The sequence below is a fragment of the Acomys minous genome, assembly GCF_964271855.1.
Source record: "Acomys minous genome assembly, chromosome: 1".
NCBI classification, from domain to species: Eukaryota; Metazoa; Chordata; class Mammalia; order Rodentia; family Muridae; genus Acomys; species Acomys minous.
Window position 1 is genome coordinate 128,284,541 of NC_140483.1, and position 22,756 is coordinate 128,307,296.

General features: G+C 40.5%; 1 protein-coding gene and 1 long non-coding RNA gene across 4 annotated transcripts in view; one reads left to right on the plus strand and one right to left on the minus strand.

The window, feature by feature from the left end:
* Positions 1–22,756, minus strand: part of LOC311587522 (V-type proton ATPase subunit d 2) — a 44,906-nt gene that overhangs the window by 16,558 nt on the left and 5,592 nt on the right. For all 3 annotated transcript variants that reach the window (XM_084764455.1, XM_084764454.1, XM_084764453.1), the window contains exon 2: positions 12,725–12,896. In XM_084764455.1, coding sequence (XP_084620581.1) covers positions 12,725–12,896 — 172 coding nt within the window. The remainder of the gene's footprint in view (positions 1–12,724; positions 12,897–22,756) is intronic.
* Positions 1–22,756, plus strand: part of LOC311587844 — a 55,158-nt gene that overhangs the window by 7,990 nt on the left and 24,412 nt on the right. The gene's annotated exons all lie outside the window — the stretch shown is intronic.

A 22,756-nucleotide genomic window follows, 5' to 3' on the forward strand; every position in this document is an offset into this window, starting at 1 on the left:
TGGTCTTTGATTACCTCTTCAGCAGAAGATAAGATAAATTAAAAGAAAGTTTGTATTTTCAGACATGAGGAAATAATCCAGTGCTGGAATGCTTGCCTGGCATGTACTGAAGTCTGGAATGTGACCCACAGTACTGAAGGGGGGAAAAGGCACAAATTTTAGAAGAGAGAATAGGACAGACTTCTGAAGGATGTTCTTGGGGGCAGAAATGAGACTTAGTAGAGTAGACTGAAGGGGTAGGAGTGCTAAAAGGAAGATTGTCACCAGATTGAGTGGGTGAGGATGGCAGCTGCAAATGCCTGGGTAAGGTGGGTGGGGCTCAGCAACCCACAGGCTTTGGATGGCACAATAGAGTAAAGTGCAAGACTGAAGGGGGTGTGTAAATAAGTGTCCAAACAGAAGGAAATGGAGCATTCTTTTAAACAAATTTGGCACCACAGCACAAGAAGGGTCAGCCTTGGTAGAGTCACTGAGCAAATTAAAGTAAACCATGCATATCAAAGCAATTTGTAAATCATAACAAGATTGTCACTCATTAGAAGGAACTAAGGCCTGGGAATAGATAAACATGACCCCAAGGCCAGTTCTACCACTTAAAGGCCAGTCCACAAGCACTCCTTCTCCTTGGCTTAAGAACAGAAATATTTATTCAATTTTGAATGATTAGCCTCAGGATTACTAATAATAAGAAAACACAGGAGAACGCCTTACATAAAAGAAGGCTTTGTACTCTGTAAAGAGATTTTCCCACAAATTGGCCTCTGTAGGCATGGAAGTAAAAAGTGAAAATCCCCATATTTAATGTAAAAAAGTTTACAATGTTTATATCTTTTTATTAAGCTTGAAGTTTCCTCATGTGTGGTTTTACATTTACTTCTAACTAAAAGAGCCCTTTCAAAATTCGCCCTTTCTCTTGGATAGCAGGGATGGGGTTAAGAAGCTGAGAGCTATGCAGAAGGCTGAGACACCCAAAAGATCATGAGCCATTGGTGCTGAAATAGTTAAGTTGTTTTTGTTTTTTGTTTTTTGTTTTAAAACCTGAGTTTAATCCCTAGAGCCCACAGTGGTAGGAGAAAACCAACTCCGCAAAGTTATTATTTGACGTCTACATGAATGTGCCTATTTTCACACATGCAAACTCTAATAATAAAGAAAACTATAATTCAAAAAGGGCATGAGCCAGTTATGTTTTGAGAGAATAGTTTCAAGTCCTTGATTTATAAGCATTTTGAAAAACCTATTACCACTTTTAATCTCTGTCTCTCCTCTCTTGGTCTATGTGTCTGTCTCTGTCTCCCGGCCACTTCTGCACCTTTGAACTCTATATGTCTTTGGGTGGTCATTGATCTAGGCGACATTTTCTTTAAATAAAAAGTTCAGTGTTATCTGTCTCTTTGGCAAAGAAATTATTAACCTTGAGAAATTATTAAAGAATATTATATGCATGTATGAAAATGCTACAATGAACTCACTGTTTTGTGTAATTAATATATGCTAAAATAAAACCCACAAACCCAAAATGAAAACAGTGCTTGCTAGTGGCCATCTTCAATGACAATCACTTTTGTACATAAAAAGACTTGGGTTCAGCTTTTTAGATGGAAGCCCTTCAAGACTGTCTGAACTCCATCCTTTGGTCTCAAACCGAACAGTGTGTAACTTGGTGATTATACTAGATACATGGTCTAAAGGCATGTGACTATGGTGTGGTTTGGTCCTGGAAGTCATGCCTTTATTACATTGATTTATTTTGTGGATGGGGGTGTGTGCATACTATGATGTGTGTGTGTGTGGAGGAGAGAGGACATTGTGAGGGTATTCGTTCTCTCCTTCCACTGTGTGGGTTCTGGGGATGGAACCTGGGTTTTCAGGCGTGGTAGACGAGTGTCTGTACCCACTGAGCCCGCTCACCAACCGGAAAGTCACACCTTCCCATCGAGCCTCATTGCTGTAGTTCTCTTCTACCCTTCTATCTGGGACATATAATGCATTGTATACTCAGAGACAGCAATTGTCTCAGATGATCAGAGCTCTTTCATATGCTGCCTACGTCCTGTTTGCACCTATGGGAGATAAAGAAAGAAACAACATACATTTTCAAGTATAGCTGATCACTAATGGAGGTGTGTACCTGCATGCGTGGTGTATGTGTGTGTGTGTGTGTGTGCGTGCACACACATTATGTTTGATACCCTTTAAAATCAATTTATTTAATTCCCCAGTAAAACTCCTCAGTGAAAGGTACTAGTTCACTCATAACAGGCTGACCTGTGATGCATGATGACACAAACAGTAAGGGCCATGTTGTATTTCTAGCTTAATTTTCAAGTGGAGGTTCGACTTGATAAATATTTAAGTCATGGAATTGCTCAATCCAGAGCTAGCCAGATGTGTCCATGGGGGAAGTCCTAATGTTCTTTATGATCGGCAAATACACGGCTGAGATTCAGCACTCACAGACATTCTGCTCCCTCTGCATTTTCGGTAGCAGATTTTATTTCTCTGAAGCTTCTCGTTTTTAAAATAGAGGAAGTGAAAATTAATTTTCAGAGCTATTTAATTTTGTTGTCACATTCTTTTTTCCTTCTAGCAAGATAAAATCGGGAAAAGATACTCTGATTTGGCACTGCTCACAATAGTAGGCAAGAATGCTGCTAACTGTGTATTGTCCAAACTCTAGAACTGCTAACATCTTTAGCATTTAAGATAGTGCCCAGTCTTGGTGAAAATTCCTTTACACTGGTGTTGTGTTCTTTACCTTTTTTAGACATATAGAGATGCTAAAGGTTTGAATACATCTCATCCTTTTAGCCTACAGTTAGATAAGTTTTCACTTTAGCTTTTTAAATGTTTCCAACTCAGGGCTAGAGAGGGTTTAATGGTTAAGAGAACTTACTGCTCTTAAAAAGGATTGAGGTTCAGTTCCCAGCACCCACATTAGGTAGCTCACAACTTCCTGTAACTCCCACTCCACGGAGATCTGACAACCTCTTCCAGCATCCTTGGGAACCAGGTGTGCACTCAGTGCGTACATATAACTGCAGGCGCTCACACATCCACATAAAGCAAGAATAAATCTTTACAATGTCTCCAGCTAGAAGAGATCTCTGTCTGTCTGTCTGTCTGTCTGTCTGTCTGTCTGTCTATCTGTCTGTCTATCTGACTGTCTGTTTATTCTCTGTCTCTTGGTTTCTATGCACATACACTGGCAGAAAGAGTGATGAATATAAAGAATACTCAGCTCGTTCATTCACAATATGTCATCACATATTTATTGAGCAAATGATCTGGAGTCCACTACTAATTCTGCCACTTCCAACTGTGTGCCCTTGGGCAAGTTGATCAATGTGTTCATTTGAAATATAGTTATCCATATTCTTACACATGTGTGAGGACAAGGACTTTATCAAGTATGTTTTCTTCTTTCCTTTACTGTTCTGGGTTTAGAGCGCAGGGATACAATGAACTTTCCCCCCTCCCCCTGTGTTCACCACAAGTGTGTGAAGTGATAATGTTAACAAAAGTAAAGGAAATAACTGGCTGCCTTGTACCTTATCTGGAGTTCCCTCTCTAAGAATGATAATTGCCCATTTCCTGTATTTTCCGTAACTTTTCTATCCACGGGATGATCATAATATTAAAGAGATGGTGCCAGTGTTGTTTTTTTCTCCCCAGTTAGATAATCAGTTAAAGATACTGGGAGCATCTACCATAACTGGCTCCCCACAGTAAAAAAAAACAAACAACAACAAAAAAAACCAAAAACAAACAAACAAACAAACAAACAAAAAAACATGTCGTCTCATCTTTAGTATATTCAGTTATCACTCAGAGCAGATCTTGTAGATTCTTATTCTTTTTTCTTTCTGAAACAGAAAAGAAACTGTTCTAGTGGATAGGAGGGGATCTGATAGAGGCATAATCTGCTAATATTAAAATATAGAAATCGAATATCATTTTGACAAAGCAATTCCACTTCTGAGAATCTATTCCAAAGAAATTGTGTCACATGAAAGAACAGGTGTAGATGCAGTGAGATTGGTTACAGAACCACTTGAAATGCCAACAAAATGAAACAAGCTGGGGTGGTGGCACAGGCCTGTCATACCAGGCCGAGGGAGGAGGACAGAAAACTTATGGTTAACTGATGTTTACAGAGATACATTTTAGACTCAGCCAACCAGCCAACCAACCAACCAACCAACCAACCAACCAACCAATCCAGATAGGCAAAAAGGAATGATTAAACACATTACGATGCACCCAACATAATAGGATATACTATATTCTTTGTATAAAATACATTTATATATATTTATTTGGAAAGTTCATAGTAAGTATGAAATAGGCAACTTATAGACAATGTCTATTATGTAGTACTATTGCCTAAACAAAAAATTAAGCTAATTATATGTTTGTGCTTATAAGTAAATGTGTATATATATATATATATGAAACTTTTTACGTGGAGGATATAGAAAAAATATGATCAAACCCCAAGGACTTTGTATGTTACTCTATTTGTAAAAACCTAATAATGTTAGTGCCACTCAATATGGTCATTGTGGATATTAAATGATCCCAATGTCTATGAATGCTCCACCATGTGGTGAGTATTAAATTCTAATTAAAGACTAATTCTTAAAAACACACTGCTTCTTTGAAATTAAAAAAAAAAAGGAAGAAAAAGTAAAAGTAGGGCAACAGATATCTGGATCACTACCAAGGTAGATGTCAGTCAGTACCCTGAGAGCCAAGCTTATGAAACAGCCTCAAATCTCTTTGAGCAAATGCTTGGAAGAAGAAATACTTTCGAAATTAGGTTACCAGGATCGACCCCGCCCCCTGGTGGATAGTTGGTTGTTAGGCTGCTCATGGACAAAGCCCAAAGGAAAGACCGTGCCTTTGGCCCAGATTTGTATCCCACTTGAAGACCTGTAGCAAGATGACATCCTAAACTCCTCCGCATCCGCTACCTTAACACCTTAATCCTCAGGTGATAATTTTCAGTTGGCATCAGCAGCTCAGCAGCAGTATTAGTTCAATTGGTTTCTATTTTCGTTGTTGGATTCACCTGACTCTAGCTACTTCTGCATAGAAATGTATCCCCATCCTACAAGCCTGGCCTTGGGCATCTGCCACCTTTGCTTATCCTTTCCCCAGTCTTCCAGGTGAACATTGTGTTGGCATTTGCAAGTAAAATTTGCTACATTTAAAAAAGCACATTTGAACATTTTTATTTTGTCTCCTCCCCCCACCCCACCCCCCGCCAGAGTTGAGGCCCAAACCCAAGACCTTGCACTTGCCAGGCAAGTGCTCTACCACTGAGCTAAATCTCCAAGCCCTGAACATTTTTAAAAACATAATATTTCTGTTGATTAGTTGTAAATTTCACATAATACACCTGGATCCCATCCACTTCCCAGTCCTCCCAGGTCCATCCCCTCTCCTCGTTACCGCTTCCAAAACAAAAGAAGAATAAGAAAAAACAGAGAGAGAAAACCTCAAGTCCAATCCATGTTGCCCATATACTGAAGCATGGTCAGCTCCCAGTGGCCAGCCCCTTAATGATAGCTAAATCCTTCCCACTTGCGTTCCTTCTAGAAGCCATCAACCATGAAGAGCTACACGTCAGTATCCCCATCATAATTTTTAAGCATTCTCTTCAATGGCTTCCTGTCTAGATTATTTCTTTTTTGAGGATGGGGTGGGGTTGGGAGAGGTTGTCACCAAAGCCTTCTATGTCTCTCATTCTCAATTTGAGTCTGCAGTCATGACCCTGCTGCAAATGTAGCTTCATTGCCCTTTATGGTCAGTCGCAGTATGGTCAGTGGCAGTATAGATCATGGACTTCTACCTGGTTTCTGGCTACAGCACAGGCCACAGACATCCACATGGCTTCAGGTGGCCGCACAGACTCCAGACATCCCCACAGCCTTTGGTGATAAAAAGGACTGCAAACATCAATACAGTCCTTAGCTGCAGCATGAGTGTACATTTTTGAGTGAAGGTACAATGGACACATTTATTTATTGTGCAAGCACAAATATTTACAGGTGATTTTCACACATCTGTGATTTATGTAACACCCCACAGACCCACATTTGGTTTAACCACATCTCATTTTTTTTTCTTGAAATTATTAAACATTTTTAAACCTAACATCCTGTGCTTTACTTGCAGTTTCTGTCACAAAATACATAGCTGATCCCCTTTTACAATTAAACTTAAAAATCTGTATTGCATAAAACGATATTTCTTCATCAGATGGAAACCAAGGCTTTGAGTGACTAGACGACTTTTTCTTGGGTCCCAAAGTAGCATAGTTTAGATTCATGTTGGAGCCAGTGGGTTGTGAGAATTTCCCGTCCTACATCAGGGTCACCTGCAAGGCTTATTAAATAAAATGCAGATATGTAGATATGTTCCAGGACTCACTAAACCATACCTTTTGGAAGCACAATCTTGGATTCTACATCTTAAGTAATTCTTCCACAGTTTGAAAACAATTGTAAATTTAGAATCTTGGACAAGTCTTCCCCTGCAGTACTTGCTTAACATACATGCTGTGATGATCACACAGTTTGGGTAGACCAGATTCTGATTCTGCAGAATAGTGCCGGTGTTGTTCACTTCTTGAAGGGCTGGGGAGCTTTAAATGATAAGGCCTTATCAGTAACAGCAGCTGAGACTATTTAGCCACCTCCATGCCTCCCATGGAATTTCTGGAGACAGTAAAAGATTTGAGGCAGAGCCATTGTAAGACTGTTGGAAGGACTTTTCTGGATAGAAACTCACAGATTTAGGGATGAACAGTGGTGAGGTAAGTGACTATGCATTACTGCAGCAGAATCTGCCATCAAAAACACCTCAAAGGAAAGCCTGACTGGCTCACCATATCAGAGGTTTTACCCCACCACAGTGGGAGGGCAGTAGCAGAGCAGAGCCTTTCCACTCACACTAGCCGGGGAGCTGGATCAGCTGCAGTTGTTCACACAGGCTCAACTCAGACCTCTCAAGCCCTTTGTGAACAGAGAAAAGCTCAACAGAAGTAGAGCTTGGTCTATCTGTATCTGACTGGTAGTCTTCTGATCGTCATAGCACATCAGGTGAAAGCTGTGACAGGGCCAGGAAAGGCATGCCCTTAGAGACATGACTCCCACTTCCTCCAATCAAGGGCCAGATCCATCACCCTCCAATGTTTATTGAAAATACTAATCCATCCATGGATTGCACTATTGATTTGATCAGAGCCCTTAAGTTCTAGTCATTGATGGGGAAAAAAATCTCACAGACACATCTACAGGTGTGCTTTACTTATCTTTCAATCCAGTTAATTGATAGTCAAGATCAATTGCCACTATTGTCAGTCAGTCTCAAAATGTTGTTGGAAATTTGATTGTGAAAATAAGAACATAATATGTTCTACGCAGAGTTTGGGAAAGGGAAACATAAAGCCTAACATGTCTAAAGTGCCTGGAACCAGAGAGAAGGCTATTCAATCATATTTAAAAATATGTTAGAAAATAATTTTTGTTGGGTGAAAACTGACAGTGAATATAGAAAAACTAACATTCCAAATTAACGGTGATTTTAGTTCTTTAAAAATAAATAGAAAGATATGTAGAAAGATGTCAAGTAATGCTGAGATGAACGGTAACTTATTTGCATTGTATACTTTAATTCACATCGGATTTTGAAATTTTTCCAACTACAGATAAAAATTAAATTCTTACAAATTATCCCTTCCTTTTGGACACTAAGTTCAAAGAAATCCAACTCTTAAAATCCCTAGCCACCATCTCCTCTTTCGTATGTGGGCTGTAAAGATTTCTAGTACAAGCTTTAAAAAAAATAACCTCTCCTACATGGTCTATACTTTAAGTCTCATCTCCTAAACACATCTTTTATAACACCAACAGAATTATCTCCCTAAATATGCCATACTGTTCACTTTGTGACATAGGAAGGATGAGCAGATAAAGTCAAATAAATGAACAAATAAAAAGAAGGAACACTGCACTGCTGGAATATGGCCGCTTGGAGTACAGTACTTGGGTGCTTAGCTACCAGCCATGCAGACATAGGCTAATTATTTGCTGAAGCCCCAGTAAGTAAGTATGACAACAGCATTGACAGTTATTGAAGTAGCACTGGGTGCACACCAGTCCAAAGGACTCCCCACTAGATAGATGAGAAAACAGCATAGAGTCATAGACATTAAACTGTTCAGGTCTCCAGCCAGCTGAGCCAGAGGCCTTCAATCATTCTGTCTTAAGGTTTCACTGCAGGAAAATACTCCTTATCCTATAGGGTGGGGACCATCAAGTGTACAGATCAGCACATGAGAAGTACGCGTACTTGAACATCTTTGTGGACGCCCTTATTTCTTAGGTTTTTTTACTTGGATCAAAGCCCTGAACCTGGCCAGGTTCTTTTCTTAAATCCCACTGCTTCTTTCTATTCTTTGTCTTCTTATGTCTAGGCCAAGGCCCATATGAAATGAATTCCTATTTCTAAGCACAGACTTTTTCCATGTCTCAGTTATTCCTTCAATGTATACATTTTTATTTCTTTTCTTTTTCCTTTAAAAAAATTATAATTTATTCATGCTACAACTTGATTGTTGTCCTCTTACTTGTATCTTCCTGTTCCTACCCTCTCTCCCTCTTTCACCCTATTCCCCTCTCCTAGGCCTCTGACAGAAGGTGACCTCCTCCCCTACCCTATGACCACAGCCTATCGGGTCTCATCTGGATAACCTACTTCCCCTTCCTCTGTGTGTGCCAGGCCTTCCCACCAAGGGGAAATGATCAAATTGGGGGCACCAGAGTTCATGTCAGAGGCAGTTCCTGCTCTCCCCACAACTGTGGAGAATGAGCTGTCCTTTGGATGGATCTGAACAGCCGGGCTAGGTTTACTGCATGGATTGTCCTTGGTTGGTACAACAGTTTGTATAGACCCCCTGGGTCCAGATACACCAGCCTTGATGATCTCCTTTCGGGGCTCCTGAACCCTCTGGGTGCTTCCATCCTTCCATTTTTCAATACCACTCTCACCTTGAGACCAGCAACAATTCCCTGTATCTGTCCCCATCCCCTACTGAGTGGAGTCTCTCAGAGGACATCAATATTGGGCTAATATCCACTAATAAGTGAATATATACCATGTGTGTTTTTCTGTGTATGAGTTACCTCACTCAGGATGATCATTGAACCTAGGAACAACCTAGATGTCCCTCAACTGAAGAATGGATAAAGAAACAGTGAAACTGTGGTACATTTACACACTGGAATATTACTCAGCTACTAAAAACAAGGAAACCTTGAAATTTCCTGGCAAATGCATGGGACTAGAAATGTATGCACATTTTAAATACTGGCCATGTTCTGCCTTCTCTGCAGGTCCTTTAGTGTCAAAGCTACTGTTCCAAGCCCGTAGGTGTCCCTGACTGATTGACTTGTCTAGTCTGTCACAGTGGCTGCTTAATCCTAGCTTGGTTTTTCACCATTCGAGGACGCATTTGCTTGCTTCATTCAGATAGGAGTTCCTAGTGAACCTGAGTCAAGATACTCATGTCCTGTTTCAACTGCTGAGGACTTGCCTGGTTTTAGTACTGCAAGGCCGGAGTCTGTAGATCTTGAATGCACAGTGTAAGGCAAGTCCTACAGATGAGCTGTGGGCCATAGCTAGATAGTTAAGAATGCAGGTTTATCCTTATAGATGAATCTTTAATGATTACTTCAGACTAACCTGAGATTTTCAGTATGTTTCATCTCTAATCTAAGATTTTCTTCACTTCCTTCATCCCCGTGTCCATGATGAAGACTATTTTGGACCTCCCCCTCCAAACACCCAAATTTTCAGATGTTCAAGCAGGTAAAATGGCACAGTATTTGTATGTAACCTGCATGCATTGTCCTATATATTTACGATAAATTTTAGATTACTTTCATCAGCTGATATGATATAAATGCTATCTAAATAATTGTTATGGTTTAAAGCTGTAATGACAAAAGTCTGTTTATGTTCAGTACAATAGGTACAGTGTTTATCAAAATAGTCTTGCTTTACACTTGGCAGAGATTAGGACTGATGTTTAGATCTTAAAGGGTATTTTTCTGGTCACTGTATTAAAATCTTTTATTGACTTGGTAGTAGAATACTTTGAATGCTTGAGCAATTGTTTTTTAAAAAGATAGCAGCGAAAGAGATGAGCAGTTGAAATGCTTCTGGAAAGTGCTGGGTAGGAAGGAAGAAAAACAAAACAATCTTAGCCTATATTAAACAGTCTTCACAAACACGCTGCTGGATCTGTTCCTTTGTTTCATAAACTACACATAATTATAGCATGCAAAACCTTTACATAGTCTTCCTACGAAGGATTTAAAAATATCTGCTCCACATTTTCAAAATAAGTTTCTCATGTACAGTAATTATCTCATATAAAATGTGCAAAGCTTAAGATAATCAATTTAAATTTAGACTGTCCCTCCTAGGGTTGACTTTGACAGTGGTATAGTATTGCCACAGAAGATTTCCTACTAGGGCAAGATAGAATTTTGACGGTTGGAATTTCATGAGGGCTAGAGGCACTTGACTTCACACAACATTTTGGAGAAATTATTAGAAAAACAATATTTCAGAACTGTGAGACAACATTCCTCATTTGTACACAGTTGGTTATTGACATAAACCTCTAAGCTCTATAATAGGTGGCAGGTTTCTGCCAGAACTGACAGGTCACACTAGAGGATGATGCTATGGGAGAAAACTTATGGCTCTGTAGGAGCCAGATGCAGTGGTGCACATCTGCAATGCTAGGTAAGCAAAGAGATCAGAGCCAGCTATGGCTGTATAACTAGGATAGAGACAGGCTGAGCTACATGATTTGACCTAGTCTCAAAATATTAAGGGCTGGGGATGGAGCTCAGTGGTAGAGTTTTTGCCTATGACACCTGTGGTGCTGGTTCAATCCCTAAAAGGTCAACTGTCATAAGAACTCGTTGTACATTCCTGTCATCCTGGATACTTGGGAAGTTGTGTCAAGAGGACTGTAAATTCTGGATCAATCAGGCAGATTAGATAAGCCACTCTGTGTGAAAATAAAAAGTAAAGTGGTAGAAAACTATGCTTGGAATTTCCAGGACAGATCTTTCTCTCTTTTTAGAATGGGTCCTACAGATTTGTATCGGGCTGCAGTGTTGAATGTCTGTAAACCTACCATTAGAAGGCACAGTAAGGAAGGACACAGATTCAAGGTCAGCTTGAGCTATGTGGTAGACCATCTCAAGGAGCAAACAAAAAACAAAGACAAAGCAATGAATGGTGGCACATGCCTGTAATCCAAGCAACTGGAAAGTAGAGACAGGAGAGTAAGTGATCAAGGTTGGCTTTGGTTATATACTGAGTCCTACACCAGACTGGGCTACATGAGATCCTGTCTCAAAAACACAAACTAAACGAACCAACCAACCAACCAATCAAACTCATAGAATATCCTATCTGGGGTATAGTCAGCAGCAAAGCACTTGTCTACTATGTGAAGGTCCTGAATTTGATGTTTAGCACCAAGAACATATATCACTGACAATCAATACTATAAAATTACAGCACAGCAATCCAAGAAAATAGCTTTGTAACCATTATTCCTAAAAAAGACTATGTATTGAATTATAAATAATTCATATCAATTAAATACATCTATGAACTCTAATAAAATAGGTAATGAATTTTGTCTAATAATAAAAAGTATGGGAGAATCAGTTTTACTCATAACTAGCTGAAAATCGAAGGGTAAAGTTGCTAGCTTTTAATCTATCAGATGGCAAAAATTTTAAAACAGGTGTACCCTGTCTCTACACCCCACAGTTTTCTCCCAGGTCCTTCTTGAACACACTCCAATGCCCACCTTATTTTATTCATTAACACTCCCTGATTTCTTTCCATCGCCGAACACAACGTTCTATATAAAGTCCTGTTCTTTTGTTTCACTTTCTACTTTTAGACCCATATGATCCAGCATTAGCATCATCAGTCTATGAGTGCATTGCATGCCCGAGTGCCAGGTACTTCTGTAGAATTTGGGTCTGTTAGTTATAACTTTGTACTTTATAATTAAATTTGGCTTGTGTGTAATACACAGCATCTCTATTGTATTTGTTTTTAGTTAGGATAGCTACAGTGGTACAAAGTTATATCAAATGGCTCATGTAAGATCTGGTATATATTAAGTGCCATTTATTACTATGTGAGCACTGGACTTTCGAAAGAGGAGTACACACACTGAAAGGTTGAAACCACTGATGAGGGACAAAAATAAAATATGTGCAGCTATGACAGGAGGCAATAATACTGTGAAAAGGGGGCCAGGAAACCTGGCCTTTAGAACAAGTTGTGATGTTTTCTCTCACCTTGCAAATGATATGAGTCACCTAGGTTTTCCTCAGAACTAATACTTCACAGATTATCCTCACTCAGTATTCATTAAAATAAAAAACACTGTACATGGAGATTAATCACCACCTGCACAACTAGCTTTGTATTCATGAAGTCTTCTCAATTATGAGAATAGGTTGTGAATTCACCAGTTGCTAAAATCTTATAAATTTAAAAATTACAGGCAAGAGAAGGTATAACACAGACACTCTTGTAGGCCCACTGTCCCACTTATAACTCAGGGGCTGTCACCCATCACACTGGGGCTTAGCAGAACTCCACTCACGTCATGTAGGTTAAAAATGTGCTCAGAGGCTCCAAGGAATGATTGTGGAAGTATTCAAACTCCCTGCAGAGCTTCTTCCTCATCTCAGTGTCGATTTTGGAAACAGTGAGAGGGTTTGTTTCATTCGCCAGGAAGTTGCCATACTCAGTGGTCTGGAGGTGGATTTTCAGATCTGAAAGGCATAGGGCCCCCAAGTGAGGTTAAATGTGGAGATGTGTTTGTGGCAACTGTAAGGTAAAGACATATTTCCCATCTTCTTAGATTTTAACATGAGTGCACACATTATTAGACTAGAATGCCAATCTCTAAAGAAATGAAAAAGTCAGTGTGAACTCTGATATTTCAAATTACCTAGGAAACCAAACTTTTAGACCAGAGCCCTTAATCTTGACTGTCAATTTAAGAGGATCTGGAATCAAATGAAAGTCCACTGGGCTGGTCATTCTAAGAAGAGTTAGCCAGGGAGAGAAGGCTCTCTCCCAGAGCACACTGCACCTTCTGGCCAAGGCCCAAATACACAGAGGTCTGAAGAAAACTGTCCCTTGCTTGACAGCTTCACTTTATACTGGAGAAGTGTCTATTCTGTTGCTGCTGTTGAGCACCACTGTTGTCATCCTGCCAACTCAGGATCAGGGGACTCTTCTTAAGCACCATGGTGGGACTGCTGTTGCATCCAGTTTCATGGATGGACAGCGCAGCATCGGGGTAGTCAGCCTTTCTGTCATGCAGATGGCCATTGTTGGAGCACCCAGACCACCTGGGGTATAAGACATTCTAGTAAAACCCTATTACAATATATAATCATTCTGTTAGTTGTCTCCTTCTACACAGCCCTCTCTGAAGATAGCTTTCTGTTGGCCAGTTTTAATCTTTTGCAAACAGTTGTTTGGGAAATTTTGAAATGCTGAAGTTCTATCCAACTTGAGGAAAAGAGAGACCGGTAACAGCTGACATGGATACAGGGTGGGATGGGCAGCCATCATGGCTTGATGGCTCATTAGTTACAGATGAAGAAGGTGAAGTCCAAGGTGTGTGTGTGGGGGGGGGGGGAATGATGCAGTTATTTGGAGGTTGTACTGAAAGTGGAAGAGAAGACTCTAAGAACCGAGCATCATTTCTGCACCATTTATTCCTTAAGTGTCAGTGGTTTGTGTTGACAGACAATTACCACTCAATTCCAGCTTCATTTTATTGTTCTTCCTCAAAAATCCATGTGCCACGTTTTTGTTACTGCTGATCCCACCCTGCTTTCTAGAATGTCATGAGTAAACTGGGATTCAAAGCCATGTTTAATAGAGACTTTAAAGCCATCTAAAGCTGTTGCTGTCAATCAATGCAATCATTACCACATACTCTGTAAAACCTCGATATTCTGAGACAAAATTTGAGAACACTTTACTAATATTTCTGGCATTAGCACCTGCTGTGTTTTGGGTGTTTCCTATAGACTCATCTATCTGAACACTGGGTCCTCAGCTGGCAGTGCTGTTTTCAGAGGCCGGGACTGTGGTCTTTTTTTTAACAGATGAAGGATGCTGGGAGTGGGCCTTGAAGTTGATATCCATCTCTGGTTCTGGTCTCTGCTTCCTGACCCACCAAAATATGAACAAGCCATGACACAAGTACGAGGGGCTGTGTCTAAACTGCTTTCTTCATTATGGTCTACTGAACAGTTAAGTGAGAGATGTGGAAATAAAAAAAATACACCTACCATATGATTCAGTAACCCAACTACTGGGCGCATACTCAAAGGAACTGAAATCAGCACATCGGTGAGATATTTGCATGTCTCCCCTATTGCAATATTAAACACAATATTGAAGTTAGAGGAGCAACTCAGATGTCCATCAACAGATGTACGGACAAAGAACTTGTTGGCTGAACACACGTGAAACATCATTCAGCCTTAAAATGAAGGGAATACTGTTACTTACGAAAATACAGATCAACCCAGAGGACAGACTGTTAAGTGAAATAAGCTAGGCATAGCAGGGCAGGTTTGACATTATCTCGCTCAGATGTGAAGCTTGAGAGGTAAAGACTAAAATGGTGACTGCAGGGACAGGAGTGGAGGGTGTTGGTGTTGACGTGGTATTGGTTAAAAGATACAACGTATCTGGTAGAGGAACATGTAAGATAGCGGTTGCAGGACAAGGTAACTAGTAAATAATGACAGATTCTATAACTCATATCATTAACAGAATATGTTTTAAAAGCTTTCACAACAAAAAGTATGTGAGGAAATACTTATGTTAATTTGCTTAAACGGACCACTCCATAATATGTAAGCACAATTTTCAGAACATCATGGTAAATTGGGTGTGATGGTACATGTCTTTAATCCCAGAGCTGAGGAGGGGAGGCAGAGGCAGAGCGATCTCTGAGTTTGTGAAGCTTGGTCTCATAGTGAGGTCCAGGCCAGCCAAGGCTACACAGTGGGAACCTGTCTCAAACAAAAAAAAATTCCATTAAAAACACTCCTATCCCTGGTAAACACCCTTCTATTCTCTACTTCTATTATATGCTCCATTTTCAGGTTTCACATGTGAGTGAGATAATGTTTAACCTGCCCTGTTGTGCCTGGCTTGTTTCAATAAACATTATGTCCTCTGGATTGACCTTACAGACAGGAGTAAGAAGTTTTAATGTTTGTTTTTTTTTATCACAGTACACTGATCACAGACCAAATCTGTGCTCAATAGCCAGTCATGGTGGTGCTTACCTGTAATCCCAGTGCTCAGGGAGGAAGAGGTAGGCAGATCTCTGTGAGTTCAAAGTCAGCCTTGGCTACAAAGCAAGTCCAGGACAGCCAGAGTTACACAGATAAATCCTGTTTTGAAAAAAAAATCTATGTGCCATAGATTTAAAAAGTCTAGAAGGATTGTGAATGGTGATAGTATAATTCTATTATGTCTGCATGTCTATACGCTTGGCATTTAGGGGACTGATGACAGTCTCGGCTACATAGCAAGACACTGCATAATTAACTAAATTAATTAACTAAATAAATAACAATATAAGTGTCTGAGTTTATGTCAGTTACTTTGCTTGAAACTATGACAAAATATCTGACAAAAACAACTTGAAGAAAAAATGGTTTATTTTGGCTCATGGTTTAAAAAGGGATAGAGAGCTGAACAATGGCTCAGCAGTTAAGAGCTTTTGTTGTTCTTGCTCAGAACCAGGATTCAACTCCCAGTGCCCTCATGAGGGCTTACAGTGGTCCCTTACTCCAGTTTCAGAGGCTCTGAGGACTTCCGTGTTCAGCAAGCATGAATATATATATATCACCTATCAACATAAAGCAAAATGTATAAATGTTTTTAAAAGGAGCAATAGCATCCATATGATAGGGAAGCAATGACGGAGGCAAGCAGGGTGAGACATCTGCTTTAAACTGCATCTCTGGTTAGGTGTTAGAGAGAGATGCTGTATTCAGTTGGCTTCTTCCACTCACCGTCTTTTATTCTGTCTGGGATCCACTCAGTGGACAATACTACGCCCATGAAGAGTGGGTCTTCCCTCCTCACCTACACCTTCCCGGAAACCCCCTTAAATACACTTTCCTATATCTTTCAACTGACTTCAAGTCCTGCCAATTTGACATTGATGATTAAAGCATCATAAGGAGATAGATATATAGTCTACAAATAGCAACCTGTAAATACTCATAATACTTACATTTTTATGTATCAGTTCAAATCAAACTTAACTTATATAAAATATGTACATCATAATTACAAGTTTCAATGTGTAACTAAAAAAAAAAGGTTGTAGGAGACCAGAAGAATTGAAGCTGAAGAAATAGGCATAGAAAAGGCTTGTTACCTTTACCCTGAGGCTAACAGGGAGCCAATCTGAGCCAGGAAAGCATGGCTCTCACAGCTGAGGGAAGATGTGGTGCTTGATGGGTTGAGACACAGGGCATGGAATTCTTCTTCTTCAGTGTTTTGAGTAGCTTTTGCATCAAAGACACTTTTTATTGAATCAATTAACGTTTTTAACTTTTAAACTCAATTTTAAGCGAGTACATTCCATGCCATGCCTTGTTTGGCTGTCATTTTGGCGGTGCAGATTTTCCTATAATTTTGCAGTTTGTATTTTCACTACCAAAGATTATTTGCCAACAGAAGCGACACAAGTGATGCTATTTCTTTGAAAACCATGATATTTTGCTCAGTGACATATGTTTGTTCTAAGCTAAATAACGTTCAAACCTTTTCTCTGCCAATGAGAGGTTGCAGTAAAACATCTTTCTTCCAGACTTTGGAGGAATCTTGGAACATTGAAGCCCTGGGAAATGGAATACAAGACCCTTATCTTTCCCTAGCACCAACATTATCCAACAGACATGACCCAACAGCATATTGCCATTTTATTAGCAGAGGTGGTATGCCAAGAAGCCTGTTCTTCATTAAATGAGGAAATAGGATGTTTGACAGAATGTGCTATCACTACATACTAAGTCGATGTGATAGTCTCTAAACAGTAACAGAATAAAGGAAATCTGCTAGGTTGTTTGAGTGAATAATGGAAGAGTGCCACACAGAGTGGCGTGTCTCTAGGTATGCCTGAGTGTGTCTTTGTGGTCAGACTGTAAAACACTTCTATTGAGGTTGAAGCTGCCTCAATAAAGGGGGTGATTCAAAGCCAAGTGGTTAGTGAATGAGGTAGTACCCTCACCATTACCTTCTGTTCTTTGATTGGCCCATATTTCTGGAAATTCATTTTATTTTTGTGGAGCTTGCTGTTTGGACCTGCTTCTAAAATTCAAAATTGAGAGCTGGGTGTGCTGGTACATGCCTATAATCCCAGTACTCTGGAGGCTGAGGCTGAGGCTGAGAGATCAAGAGCTTGGGACCAACTTGGGTACTGAGGGAGATTCTGACTCAAAGAACAAACAAAAAGGAACATCTCTCTTCTCGCCTGGAGGTTATCCAAGGAGGCACCTTTAGACACACCTGTCACCCAGGGTCCTGCTGTTACAATTGGACACTTTGCATTTTCCAACTCTGCTCAGTGATGATCTTAAGGAGACATGTTGATCTTTCTCAATTCTGTTTCCTGATCCAGAAAATACTAGAAAGCTTGCATGACTTGAGCACACACAGCCACAAATGCACGTACTCATGCACACATGCACTCACACTGCTTCTAAGCCATAAAGATGGGAGGAGACCACAGCCAAGCTCATGTAGCATGCACTGAGCCATTGTGTCTTCTATGCCAAGATAGGCTGGTAGTCCTTGTAACTGTGAGATTCACTAAGACTTCTTTCTTTTTTTTTTTTTTTTTTTTTTTTTTTTTTTTTTTTTTTGGAGCACAAGATCTCATTTATTCAGAAAATTTCACTGAATGGCATTATAGAGTTCAATATTCCACACCTTGAATAGACTCAAAATGAGAAGTTATTTAATGTATTTTCTTTTTTTTTTTTTTTTTTTTTTTTTGCAGTTTTGATTTGGACTTTTTCTTTTTTTTTTTTTTTTTTTTTAATACATTTTTATTAATTTATACATATTACATCTCAGTTGTTAGCCCATCCCATGTATCCTCCCATTCCTCCCTTCCTCCCACTTCCCCCCTACTACTCCCCTCCCCTCCCCTAAGTCTGTGTCTGAGGGGGACCTCCTCCCCCTGAATATGCTCATATGGTATCAAGTCTCTCCTTGGTGACCTATTATCTTTCCTCTGAGTGCCACCAGGCATCTCCGTCCACGGGACATGTTCAAATATGGGGCACTAGAGTTTGTGTGAAAGTTAGATCTCCTTCTCCACTTATGTCGCCAGCCACCAGGACGAGCTGCTGGCTCTGACTGGGCTCTCCCTGAAAAATAGACCTAGCAGGGGTCATTCTTGCGCGCCCTCGCTAGGACCGCCCACTTTATCCGGAGCTGTGGGCCTTGCTGGCAGGGAATAACTGTTGCCTTAAAGCGTCTGGGAGCGGTCTAAGCAGCTTTTGGCCCCAGCCACTGGACGATCTGCTGGCTCTGACTGGGCTCTCCCTAGCTGTATCCCACAATATAGGGAGCTGTGGCTCATGCGGGCAGGGTATAACTGCTAATTTATAGCAAGCTGGGAGTGGCCTGGCATACAGGGGCGTGGAAACTGCTACCTCCTCAGATACTGCCAGTGGCCTGAAGCCATATGGTTACAGGCACAGATCCTGTAATCTCCAACAGGCGGATCCTAGCTGTGTCAGCTCCTGCAGACCCAGCAAGAACTCCCAAATTCATGGGAAAGGCTGGACGCACCTACACAGTGTAGAGGCAGAGCTAAAAGACAGCTACAACCCAGAAGATCTGATCCACCGGGGGTCTTGGCTACAAAGCAACAGGAAAGACAGACAGCTGGGACCAACCTACACAACCAGAGAGCCTGTGTGCTGACCTTACTCTAGATCCCAATACTGCTGACTTGAGATACAGCAGTAAGGGGAAAAGGCCCAAACAGAAACCTACTTCGCAGGACTCAGCCTGGAGCCCAAGGTGTTGAGAAAAATCTACAGGAGTAGAAACTGAATCACCAGCCTGGTCCAGGGAAGTACTCCCTGTTCCCCACAGGTAAGGGCAGCCTACCTATAATCAGACATCAACTATCCACTCCCAAACAGGGAAGGTCACTACAAACCACCTCCCAACATTAGAGTCACCAAAATGACAAGGGGACAACGAAAGAATGCTAACAAAAACCAAAACAGGACGGCATCTCCAGATCCCAGCAATCCTAATGAAAACAACCTGGAGAACCCAACAACAATGGATATACATGAAAACCACCTCAAATCCTTATTAAGTAAGATGATATTGGAAGAAACAAATAAATTTTGTAAACAAATGCAGGAGGAAGCAAACAAGAGGGCTGATGACTTAAAAGAGTCATATAAAGAGGCATTTGAAGAATTTCAGAAAAACACAAATAACCAGATGAAGGAAATTAGTAAAACAGTTCAAGACCTGAAGACAAGACTTCTTTCTTTAAGGTGTGTATTGAAGAAGAGAAACCTGTTCTTTAGGATTGCAAGTGTGGGATCAGAATGGTCTTGCGAAAGAACAGGTGATGTTAATTCACAAGAAGAGCAACCACCTTGTGCAGGATCTTAATTGCTGCCAGCTGAAAAGATCCTGTGAACAGACTCTGGGACGAGCTATATAAATGAGCCCAGAACTGGCAGCAGGGCCGATTTGAGACTCTGGATAGATTTGGTTGTTCCTCGCTGCCCTTCAAGACTCTCCTAGAGAAACCGCTAGAGGGAAGGCTTCAGAGCTCCGGCTCCTGCTGAGGCTCTGGGGTCTGGTTACCCCAGGTTCCAGTGGAAGAAATCCTGTGGCTCTCGACCGGAGATTGTTCCTTGGAACTGATATCCTTAAAGCTTTGTTATTGTGTCCATTAATCCACATTTCCTGTTTTGGTTAGTTGGGTTATAATTGACGTAGGCTCAGTCACTAAGTTGTTAATAAAATATTTTGGTTAAGAAAATATACCCAGTGTATGTTAGACATTTTGTCAAAAATTAGAAAGGTAATTAATATATATATATATATATATATATATATGTATAAAATCAGGCAATTCTTCCTCTAGTTTGCTAACTTAATATTATTCATATGGTATTAAAACTTCATAATTCTTTTTTGGTGCTTTAGTATGTCACATGTACCCTCTTGCTCTTCCTCCTCTATTCCTTCTTTACTTTCTCTCCCCTACTCTCTCTTTCTCCCTCCTACTCCTCTCTCCCACTGTCCCTCTTTTGCTTCCTCCTTCCTCCTTTTCTAGGGTCTTAGGGATTTGCAAGTATACATCAGGCTAGCTTTGAACTCAAGATCCTTCTGCCTCAGCCTCCCAGTCGCTGGAATTAGGCATTTCCCGTCTCTCTTCACAGACTTCTACTCCTACCTTTCCTTGTGTAGGAGACTCACCTGACACTCAGATTCTTGTGTCAATCTATTAATTGATTTTTCTAGGCTCTTCACTGTTAATGAGCTTTTGGTGTAAAGTTTACTCTTTGTTTTAATCTTGTCATGTTCTTACAAGTGGCTTATAAGAGCCGCTTGGTGTTATAAGTAATTTAAAACAAGATTTATAGGATGTGTAGAGTGTTTTGCTGCTAGTAAGATGATTTTAAAGTACATCATCTTTTGGCTTTTCATCGACCCTTTATTTTATAGATGAAGAAACTGAGGCCCAGAGAGGTAATATGTTCATGGTTTCCATGGCAGCAGGTCTGTCGCATGATTCTGGTCCTCACCCAGCATCCTGTTTAGCATCCTGACCTTCAGAATCAGACTTTCAAGGCACCTCGACATTCTCTTCAACCGCACTTCACCTCACGTCCAGTGATTGCAATGCTACTGCCAGACTGTTTCTCTTGCCCTTTGCTTTCTTGGAAGTCACTGGCTTCCCCGACTACCCAGAATGTTTATCTGTTTTAAGTCTTCATCCAAAGCCATCTCAATGAGTATTCCTCACTACTATTTTTCAAGCCTCGTTACCTTTCATGTGTAGATTGTAATCTTTTTATATTTTTAATTTTTAGTGATTTTTTTCCTTACCAATGACATCCTGAGCTAGATAGTCACTTAGATACCAAATAGTCATACCATTCTTCTTATTCTTCATGGCATTTAATTCAAATTTCATCACACGTCTAACACTCAAACATTAAATTTAATTTGTGATTAAAATCTGGCACCAGAAGATCAGTGTACAGTGCTCCATTATGAAGTGTTCATTATGAAGGGTTCATTATGAAGGGTTCAAATTACTTTTTATTTTGAAAAAGGAACTTGCCTAGGCTGCCTTTAAACTTTCCAATCTCTTGCCTCAGCCACCCAAGTGCCAGAAATGCAGACATGTCGCACCATGCAGCCTGTTTACTTTCTTATTCTCAGGAGTGTGTGTTTCCAAAGTCAGTTCTATCTGAAGTAGAAAAGAACCAATAGTCATATGCCAAATTCCAAGAACCCAAAAACTGGAAATGAATGCCATTTCAGGACTTCTGGTTTAGGGAAGAAGGAAATCTGAGTCTTATTGTGTAGGCAAAGCAGTTCAGAGACAGATTCAGAAAATGTCTCCAGGTATTTCAGATCCTTCCTTGAGCTGGAGATGAACGTGAGAGATAAACTGTACGTATCACATGAGGAAGTTCCAAAGTGGAAGACTCTACAGCTTACTTTAATGCCTAGAGCCAGGAAGTATTACAGGCAGCCTTAGGCTCCAGGAGGCTGGAGAGGGAATCGCATAAGGTGCACTTCCTGCCCATAAGAAGCGTATGCTAGAGATAAGAAGGTAGCTTAGAAGTAAAGTGCTTGCCTGGCATGTTTTAGTATATTGCAGGCCTTGGACTCAAGTCCTAGTATTGTTAAACACACACACACATACACACACACATACACACACACACACACACACACACACACACACACACACACACACACACAGAGAGCATAAAATAACTTACACACTGGTGTCTTATTTCTTCATGAGTTAACACTTTGTTCTGTACAGGAGGAAAGGGAAGTGAGGTCAATGTCCTTTGGCAGGGTGATATATGCAAATGTCATAGATGCTGCACAGGATTAGGTCTACTGCAAGTTATGGATCACAAAGCTGAAATTTGCCAATTCTGTGTAGCCAGGGACAGGAGTAGCAATGATTTGAAATGAGGACTCAAAAAGAAGCAGACATTTTCCAGGAAAATCAGATGAAGGAAACTTGTGATTAAAGGGATATATCTAAAATAGTTAAAATGTTTCTGATCGAAGCTTGAAAGATGGACAGCCAGAGGTCAGCTGACATTGTTTTGGTCTAGTAGAAACCACTGGTGTACCTACAAGAAGAACATTATGATAGGCAGATTTGGGCACAGGGGTCCCGCTCAAACTATGGCACCAGCCAAGGACAATACAGGCGGTAAACCTTAAACCCCTACCCAGATCTAGCCAATGGACAGGACATTCTTCACAGTTGAATGGAGAGTGGGGTCTGACTTTCACACATACTCTGGTGCCTCATATTTGACCATGTCCCCTG